The sequence below is a fragment of the Dendrobates tinctorius genome, unplaced genomic scaffold (assembly GCF_039654945.1).
Source record: "Dendrobates tinctorius isolate UK_male_01 unplaced genomic scaffold, ASM3965494v1 ptg000120l, whole genome shotgun sequence".
Taxonomy (NCBI): Eukaryota; Metazoa; Chordata; class Amphibia; order Anura; family Dendrobatidae; genus Dendrobates; species Dendrobates tinctorius.
In genome coordinates, this window is record NW_027361788.1 from 17,094,034 (window position 1) to 17,104,568 (window position 10,535).

General features: G+C 42.3%; 1 protein-coding gene across 1 annotated transcript in view; it reads right to left on the minus strand.

The window, feature by feature from the left end:
- Positions 1-10,309, minus strand: part of LOC141101617 (myosin-4-like) — a 73,348-nt gene extending 63,039 nt beyond the window's left edge. Inside the window, exons 1-5 of the mRNA XM_073590793.1 lie at positions 10,109-10,309; positions 9,876-10,019; positions 9,589-9,745; positions 9,485-9,512; positions 1,729-1,843 (exon numbers count right to left, since the gene is read on the minus strand). Coding sequence (XP_073446894.1) covers positions 1,729-1,843; positions 9,485-9,512; positions 9,589-9,745; positions 9,876-10,019; positions 10,109-10,309 — 645 coding nt within the window. The remainder of the gene's footprint in view (positions 1-1,728; positions 1,844-9,484; positions 9,513-9,588; positions 9,746-9,875; positions 10,020-10,108) is intronic.
- Positions 10,310-10,535: the final 226 nt, after the last annotated feature.

Consider the following 10,535-nt stretch of genomic DNA (forward strand, 5'->3'; position numbering starts at 1 on the left):
GGAGCAGGCTAATCAGGAATAGTCAGGGACGTAGCAAGAGTCAGAAACCAGAGAAGCAAATACACAGTACAGAATCAAAAGGCAAACTCACAATGGGGGGACAGAACCGGGTCAGAACCATACAAACACGCTAGAGCACAGGCACAATATCCAGATTCCCTGCAATAAAAACAGAGTTGCTTCTCGCGGCGGCGTCTTCTTTCTATCTCTTTACGCATGGTGGTACCAATCTCCATAGGCACAGAGGCGGCACCGGTTTCCTTGCTGCTGGAGAATAGTGGGGTTTCTTATTGCATGACCCCCATAGCCTGTGATCCATGCGTGCGGCTTGGGTCATTGCATCCTCCAAAGTGTCAGGCGGAGGATAAAGAGCCAGAGCATCTTTAAGGCATTCGGACAAACCTCTCCGGAATAAACCCTGTAGGGCAGCATCATCCCAGGAGACCTCCGCAGCCCAACGTCAGAACTCCGAACAGAACCACTCGGCCGAGTGCTTCCCCTCATCACCATGTCCTCAGCCAAGCGAACTCTGTCCGGTTCATCATAACTACGACCCAGAGCTTCAAAAAAATGCATCCACAGTCATTCTCTCAGGGGCCGAGGGGGAAAGAGCAAAAGTCCAAGCTTGTGGGGCACCCCTAAGTAAGGATATGATGACCCTTACCCTCTGAAACTCATCCCCAGAAGAACAAGGCCTCAGGGAGAAAAAAGTTTACACTCCTCCCTGAAAGCTCTGAACCCCTTTTTGTCACCTGAAAAGTATCGGGCAGTTTTACCGGGGTCTCAGGGGATACCAAACAACATCCCTTCCCCCCATCATACATCATACATCTGGGTTATCCTTGCAGAGTGTTTTCTGCATAAACACTATTTGGAGCAATCTACATATATATTTTTCCAGTCACTGTACTGCTATATGAGCTTATATCTGTAAACTGTTTGCTCTCCTTTGGTGTCTTCCATGTGGCAGTTCATACATGTATTTCCTTGTAAGACATAATGGATATGTATCTCCTTTTAAGTGTTTGTTAAATGTTTTTGACATAATGCATAAAAAAAGGCTATATAAATTTTTATGGCATAACTTCCTTTGTCTTGTTGGATATATTGTTGAATTGAAGTGCCAATAATTTAGGCCCACCCCTTTTTGATATATTAAAATCTCAAGGAAAATGTCAGGATATCTGTTCATGAGCTGAATCTGAAGAGAATTTGTGTCATCCTGCAAGACGACAATTTAAAGCACATTTGTTGCTCTACAAAAGATTGGTTAAAGAATTATATTAAAGTTTTGGAATGGCCAAGTGATAGTCCAGACTTTTCCTTATAGAAATGTTGTGGAAGAATCTAAAACAAGCAGTTAATGGCAGAAATCCCACTGACGTAACAGGGTTGCCAAAATTCCTCCAAGCCAGTGTGCAGGACTAATCAACAATTAAATTAAACATTTTAGATGTAGTTTTTGCTGCACAAGGGGGCCACACATTGAAAACAGAGATTCACATGCTTTCTCAAGTTAGATACGTGATATACTTTCATTTTTCACATTTAAAAAAAGAAACACCCTATTATTTTTGACTCATTTATTTGATTTCGTTCTCTTCGTCTACTTTTAGGACTTGTGTGAAAATTTGACGTAGTTTTATTTCAAATTAATGCAGAAATATGGAATTCTGAAGGGTTCACAAACTTTCAAGCTCCAGTGTGTACCTCAGTATAAGAAGTTACCTGCATGCTGTTGGAAGATTCCTTTTTCTTTCCAGAATCACCAATAGCTGCAATTGTTGCAAAATATTGAATGACTCGCTTGGTGTTCACAGTCTTTCCAGCACCAGATTCTCCACTGGAAATAAAAATAGAGACAGAACAAATTATAAATAAAAAGCTAAAGTGTAATACACCGAAAACTATGCAATAAACAGATGTTACCCTGTAAATAAATGGCAAAATTTAGATGGGAGTATAGTTTTTCTACATATTAAAAAGTGCAAGATTGTTTTAGATCAGCCATTTTACACAACTTCATTCAGGTTTAATAGCAGTTCATTTTATAAGTTGCATCTGCCGCCAGATTTCATAATGTAAATGAGCTGGGCACATCATGTAATTGTAGCTGCAGAGCAGATAAAACATTTTTTTAAATTTTGCCTCTCCTTTGTGGAAATATTAGCAATCGCGTTCTTGGCGCCTAATGAGTTAATTTAGTTAAGTCCAAGTGAGTGTTTTTATTGGGGGCGTGTACTTTTGTCTCCTGTATGACGGTGATCAATCATAAGCAGGCCACAACATAGAAGTGCAGAAGGTGATGATCTCATCATGGTCACATGACTATTGTCTCAATAGTTAAAATTTAAATCTTTTACTCTACAGTTAATGTCTCCACAATACTGTACGGTGTAATATATCTTCAGTGATCATTTAGACTGCACACTCCAGCTGGCCGTACCTGGCGACTCTGGTCATTACAAGAGGTAAAAAGTAAAAATGTACCCCTTTAATTCATTACACAATTTCTCCAGAGTATGGCATTACAATTTATGGGGTGGTGGACTAGTACTTGGGCACAAGACCGATCTCAGAAGGGAAAGAGTGCAATTTGGCTTCTAGAGCATAAATTTTGCTGGAATAGTTTTCAGTCACCAGTCTGTATGTATAAATATGAATCTTCTTTTAGCATTTTTTCACTATTGGACCAAATGAAGAGAATATACTGTTTTTGAAACACATTTTGAGGAAAAATACTTTATGCACCTTATTTTTATCTGGACATTTGTGACTCTGCTGGCAGTGCATCTTACTTCAGTTTTTTTGCTTGCATACATATTATGCCCCCATTCTGAGATGTACTTTCAAAGTAAATACTGCAGGCTCTTCAGGTACAAGATACTAATTTAATTATGTTTGCATTTTTTTGTTGTATTTGGTTACAGATTCACTTTAACTACAAAATCCAATATCCATCTAATTTAAAGCTTGTATTACTAGGGGCAGGATAGATGCATTAGTTATACCACTCCAGCATTAAAATAGAAAAAAAAAGCCGGAGTGGTGCTTTAAGGTTTCTAACTTGAAGAAATGTACAAAGGTAATTTTTCCCAGCCTTTTTTTTCTCAGTTCATGGTAATTTTTGCTTTCCTTAATTAGACGACTTGTTAAAATAATTTTAAGTAGGAAAATCAGAGATACTGAGGTATAGTGTATCAAAAGGCTTACATGTGAACTTATAAAACTAAATTTTATTTCAACCATTAAAAAATTGTTAAAAGTATAGCCAATTACTATAGATGCCCGCAATCAGCAGGTCCACAAGACAGGAATTGATGATATGCAAATAAAGTCCGTGGAGCCTCATTTAAGAGTCTCAAACACGGGACTAGCCAGATCTTCCTCCAGGGAAGGACCTAGCCAAGGAGTGGCTCCTTTCGGAAACCACCATTACCACCATATTAAGTGGCCCTTTAAGTTAATATCCAGCTCTTTACGAGTTTACAGGTATGACAAGGGAAATACCAAGGCCAGGTATCCATCCACAGACAGCTGTTTCGGGGTGTTGCCCCTCATCAGTGTGGAGTAGGATTCTGGCTAGGTGGGAGCAATGCCTAGCAGACCAACATCACGAAACAATCACTGACCTCAGGGAGACCAGTCAAAGAAAACACTGCGGCAGTCGGCAAAGGTGCTCAATCAGTGAAATCCTAGGTGCATTGCTCCCTGGGAAATACAAATATGCAAATAAAGTCCGTGGAGCCTCATTTAAGAGTCTCAAACACGGGACTAGCCAGATCTTCCTCCAGGGAAGGACCTTGCCAAGGAGTGACTCCTTTCGGAAACCACCATTACCACCATATTAAGTGGCCCTTTAAGTCAATATCCAGCTCTTTACGAGTTTACAGATATGACAAGGGAAATACTAAGGCCAGGTATCCATCTACAGACAGCTGTTTCTGGGTGTTGCCCCTCATCAGTGTGGAGTAGGATTCTGGCTGGGAGCAATGCACCTAGGATTTCACTGTGATTGAGCGCCTTTGCCGGCTGCCGCAGTGTTTTCTTTGACTGGTCTCCCTGAGGTCAGTGATTGTTTCGTGATGTAGGAATTGATGATAAAGATAGCAAAAACACCCTAGATGGCCTTATCGGACCCTATTTTCACCCTTCCTTACAGCGGAGGTTGGCACCCTAACTTGTACGCAATATGGCACCCTCGCTAACTGTCAGCTCTCCCTGGATACAGCCTAGTAGTCCCTATTTTAGACACAAGAAACACAATACAATGTCAAGTGATAGGAAGTGCCGCAGTGACTAAAAAAAAGAGGAGGGTGTAAGTAGCTATTGATAAATAAACCAAAGGAGGGTATGTCCTTGCAATAAATGGTCTGTGCATTGGTGACAATCAGACAACATAAATTTCCTTCCAAGGAGCCAAAATTATAAGCTCAACGTCGGATGCCCCTCACTTGCCCTTAATAATAGCCTACATTCGGTTTTTCAGATCCCAGATAAGATTACATTGCTTACAATGGGCATAGTGCAATAATCATGCATCCTTATTTTGGGTTGCCCTGTTATAGGTAGACTACAATTTAAATGTAATTTTAAAATTAATGAACATGCTGCATTTTTTTCTGCTAAGCGTTTTCGCAGCGGAAAAAAAGCACCATTAGCACAACATGTGCGAATTCCATTATGATTACGTGGGATGCTTTTCTTAAGCGTTTCGGCGGCAGAAAAGCACTGTGGAAACGTTTAAAAAAGCAACGTGGGCACACAGCCTCAATCTTTCCCTCTCCCCACCTGTGTGTCCCCTTTTTGTGCCCTACATGTGCAACTTGGCCTGGATTTATGCCTTTCACTGTGTATCCAAATATCCTGTAGCACCTAATAAAGTATGTTTTGCATTTTCTATTAATTCTTGGGATTTTTGAGCGTTCCTTTTTTTCTCAGTGTGTCAATTATATTTGCGATTGTCCCTGTATATTTTGTCCATTTCAGTCTTTGCCCATTATACAAAATGATATGGTCTTTTCTATAGTCATTGATTGATATATGGGCAATCTTTTCCATGAAGGTTCTATGGTATTCCTCAAGGGCCGCAAACAGGTCATGTTTTCAGGATTTCCTTGTATTGCACAGGTGATAATTTAATCACCTGCACAGATAATGATTCCAGCACCTTGTGCAATGCTAGGGAAATCTCAAAAACACGCATGGTTTGCTAGATAATCAATAATGTTAGTTGTCAGTCTAAAAAGAGATAAGCCCTGACAAGAGGGGTTGTCAATGTTCAGAAGAGCCATAGACCACCCACCAGAGGATCCTTTGACAATACAAAGTTTCATAACAGCTTATGCAATTTGTCATCTTCAACATCAGCAAAAGTACACTGAAGGAAATATGGCTTATATCAACACAAGGTATCTTTACATGAAATGTAAATGTGAACTAAATTGTAAATTTACTTTAACCTAATTACAAAAAGCAGAATTATCACTGAAATGAGAGCAAAAAAGCTATGAACAATAAGACCTTTGTACTTTTCCACCCCACTAGGAATCTTAACATGATTAATGGATATTTTGCAAACAGTTTAATCAGGTAGCATTGCTACATTATTATGAAAATATAAAGTACTAACTGAAGAGCCTGGCGATGCCCGGGCATAGTAACTAACTACGGTTCATTATAACAAATCATAATGATTATATCTATATCTATAAATCTGAGTGTAGAGCCCCGTCCATTCCACACAGCCACATTCACTATAATATCCCACATCATCCCGTCAGCCAGAGCTACCGGACTACTACCCATAATATCCCACATCATCCCGTCAGCCAGAGCCACTGGCCTACTACTCCTAATATCCCACATCATCCCATCAGCCAGAGCTACCGGACTATTACCCATAATATCCCGCATTGTCCCATCAGCCAGAGCCACCGGACTACTACCCCTAATATCCCACATCAACCCATCAGCCAGAGCTACCGGACAACTACCACTAATATCCCACATCATCCCGTTGGCCTAGAGTCAGAACCAGAGCGCTGAGTGGAACAGTCCTAACTTCCATACCGGGGATCCCTTTAAGAGAGGCCTGGAGTCAGAACCAGAGCGCTGAGTGGATTTGCCCTGACTTCCATACCAATGATCCCTTTAATAGAAGCCTGGGGTGAGAATCAGAGCGCTGAGGGATTTACGCTAACTTCCATAACGGAGATCCCTTTAAGAGAGGCCTGGGGTCAGTACCAAAGTGCAGAGTGGAACAGTCCTAACTTCCATACCGGGGATCCCTTTAAAAGAGGCCTGGAGTCAGAACCAGAGCGCTGAGTGGATTTGCACTGACTTGCATACCAATGATCCCTTTAATAGAACCCTGGGGTCAGAATCAGAGCGCCGAGGGATTTGCCCTAACTTCCATACAGGAGATCCCTTTAAGAGAGCCTGGGGTCAGTACCAGAGCATTTGAAAGCAATTGCCCTGACTTCCATACCGGGGATCCCTTTAAGAGAGGACTGGGGTCAGAATTAAAGCGCTGGATGGATTTGCCCTGACTTTCATACCAGAGATCCCTTTAAGAAGGGCCTGGGGTCAGTACCAAAGCTCAGAGTGGATTTGCCCTAAATTCCATACCAATGATCCCTTTAAGAGACCCTGGGGTCAGAACCACAGAGCTGAGTGGAACTGTCCTAACTTCCATACCAGGGATCCCTTTAAGAGAGGCCTGGGGTCAAAACCAAAGCGTTGGATGGATTTGCTCTTACTTCCATATCAATAATCCCTTTAAGAGGGAAGATGTGCCTACGGGATGGAGGATGTGTGATGGGTATATGGGCACGGGAGGGGGGATTCATTTCTGTCATGTGCTCTCTGCTCCTTTCAGGGGGCAGACAATGGCTGGGAGCTTATGTTCCCAGGGATGCTATATTTCTCCCACCATGTCAGTGTCTGCTGAGGTGTTGTCAAGTGGGAAAACTGTTGGTCATAGCAACCAATCACAGCTCAGCTACTTTTAAGCAGCTCTGGTGAAATGAGAGATGCTTAGTGATTGTTTGCAAGGAAAACTGTTGCTCATAGCAACTAATCACAGCTCAGCCTCTTTTGAACAGCTCTGGTGAAATGAAAGATGCTTTGTGATTGGTTGGTGACATGGTCGGACATACCGCCTGTTCAACCGGTGCAGTGCACCGGGGCCCAGAGGCTCTAGGGGGCCCCTGCAGGGTGGCTAATGATGAGGACAATCTGGCCGGTTTCTCCGGGCCTGAGGCTCCGTGGGGCCCCGGCCAGATTGCCCTCATGTGCAGCGGGCAGGAAGCAGGAGTGGAGCTGAAGGATCCTTCCTGCCCGGCGCCAGCGCTTCCTGTCTCTGAGAGCAGCGCCGCTGAATGACATCATCATTCAGCGGTCGCTGTGCGAGAGCGAGGAAGCCAAAGCAGCCAGAGGCGAAGATGCTGCGGCAGGTGCTGTCACTGTGTGTGTGTATGTATGTGTGTGTGTGTAGGTATGTATGTATGGATCTGTGTGTGTGCATGTATGTGTGTCTGTATGGATGTGTGTGTGTGCATGTATGTGTGTGTCTGCATGGATGTATGGATGTGTGTGTGTGTATGGATGTGTGTATGTATGTGTGTATGTATGTATAGATGTGTGTATGTATGTGTGTATGGATGTGTGTGTATGTATGTGTGTGTGTGTGTGTATGTATGGATGTGGGAGTTCTGGACGACAGCTTGCTGCCAGGCATACACCACCAGCCGATATCTGGTAATAGCGGTGCCGTCCGCATTTCTTTTTGTTCTTGTATGTATGGATGTGTGTGTATGTGTATGTATGTATGGATGTGTGTGTGTATGTATGGACGTGTGTGTATGTATGGATGTGTGTGTGTATATATGTATGTTGACCTATGCGTCCTGGCATCCCCAGACAGCTATTACTATCTGGTAGCAGCCCGCACAGGAGAGGAGCAAAACCTCTAACATTTTATAGGGAAAAGGGAGATAAGCCTGACCCCATAATACCAAGCCAAGAAAGAGGCACAGTCACTACTGCTCCTGGCGTAGCCCACTAATGTGGGACAGTCCCGCAGAGTCCGGGACCATATAACGCCACCATAGTAACATAGTAACACTGTATGTGGTGCCCAAATAATAGTGTTCCGAGACATATCTATTATAGGGGAAAAGAAAGTGCCTGTACCGGCATCTAATATTTCAGTTATTACTATGTCATACAGCCCAAGTCATGGTGCCACCAAATCACCAATTATAACCATGCCAGACAGTGCTGAGTGATAAGTCAAAGAATGGGCAGCGCAGTACTGGGGTCCCACCAAGGACTACATCTGCCCGGAGTTTTAGGGGGTTTCCTCTGGGTGCTCCGGTTTCCTTCCACATATGAGCAGGTTACTTGGATGTAACAGCGCAGACAGTGAGGAGATGGTGGACGTTAGCCAGTACCATCTAACTAGCACAAAAAGGGAAATCTATGTATAAGTGTATATAAGTAAGCACTATATGGCGGGTTACACTAACAGGGTCACTACAGTATATTATTGCACAGAACTATAACATCTATGACACGTTCTATCAGGCTCGTACTGGCCCATAGGGTACCAGGGGCCCCTGTGCAAATCAGGGCCCCCAACCTTACTGTATGGGCAGGACTTGTCATAATTCACTTTATTCACTCTGTTCAGAAAAAAGCAGCATCTCATCATACATTAACCAAACTGCTCAATTTATTATTATATAGAGATATAGGTAAATTTGTTAACCAGGGTTGTGTAATATTTGTATGCAGGTGAAAAGTGCGCCCCAAAGTCAATGTTACTGGTGGGCCCTTGGCACCCCAGTCCGACACTGTGTTCTATTATATACACTGTTCTGAATGGTCTTATTTTATAGCAGTTAAATGGCTGTTTATGCCTTTACGTGTTGACGGGTGTCACTCTCAGTGCTAGGCCTGTCCCCATCAGTCTCCATAAGCTCCTGTGATCGTTACACTGGCCCTAGCGGGGGTCACCGGTATTTACCACTAGGCCCCAAGTCCTAGATATTCGAGTCACAGGAAATACACTGGCCATCGCCGTACCATGAAGCACAGCTCCAGCCCATACTCTGTACCGTACGCCTGCAGTGGAAGCAATGGCCCACAGGAATGGTCCTCTGCTACAGCTGGACAGTCTACCAAGCCTGGAGCTGCTTACAGTCTTCTACTGGCACAGAGAACAAATCTTCCTCACAGCCCAGGCCTTCTCCGGCATTTGACCGATATCTGAACCTTCTGTGGCAATGTGTTTATATATGTATATATACATATATCTCTTTGACGCCATAAAAGGAAGGGGGCCCAGACACATTTCTTGCACAGGGGCCCCAAGCTGTCAGTGTCCGCCCTTAGTTGGTGATACACACACACACATTCATTTTTATATATAGAGATTGAAATATATAATTAATAAACAGGAACAGGATGTTTAACTTACGTAATCAGGACAGACTGATTTTCATGATCTGTCAAAATAAATATTAACACCAAATCAATGCTATGTAACTCACAATCAAGATTCTTCTTAAAAGAAGACTCTACCTGTTAACATAAACTGATAGGCGTTATCAGAGATGGAGAAGATGTGTGGTGGGGCTTCCACACGCTTCTTTCCCCTGTAGCCTGCTACCACCTTAGGGTCGTACACTGGCAGCCACTTGTAGGGGTTGACAGTGACACAGAAAAGCCCAGAATAGGTCTGTAATGTATACAAAAAACAACATTGTATTAGAAAAGTTGAAACTACCATTTTTTTGTTTCAATTACAAAAATAATTCAGTTTTTTTGAGATACAGGCTGCCAATTTTAAGTTAAGTGAGTTGACTTACGTAGATCATCCAAGCTGCATAACGCTCTTTGAGGTTAAACAACACAGATGCTTCATTCAGGTGAGTCATCATGGCCATGTCTTCAATTTTATCAAACTTTGGTGGATTTTGAGGATAAATCTGATCAGCATTTACAGTTATAGTCTTGAATAGAAGAAAAATAAAATAAATATTTTTCACTTACATTTTTTACTACTTGTCCTTTCATTTATTCAATTTAGTGTCCTCATTACCTTATCATCTGTGGTTTTGACAGTGACTTTTCCGTCATTCCTAGACGTGACTAAAGCTTTAACATAGAGTTCCTTCTGGTCATCTATGAAGCAGCTGTTCTTGGCATCAAAAGGCCTTGTTTGGTCTTCCAGTCTCTCCTTGTCACTCTTACGTAGATATTGGGCAGCATCACCAAAGACTGCCATTTCACTATCACCCATGTTTGCTGGATTCTGCAAGAATATAGTCTAGGTAAATTAATCTATATATTATGTAAAAAAAATGGTGGCAACATTACTGAACATGTATTTATTAAGTATACAGTATATATAATGTTGGTTACTATGAACAAAATGAAAGTCTTTTTACCTGTCCTCAAAAAAATAGTTTTTATATGTGACTGTCTACTTTAAGCCTGGTAGAGAAAAGGGATTATTTCACATATTA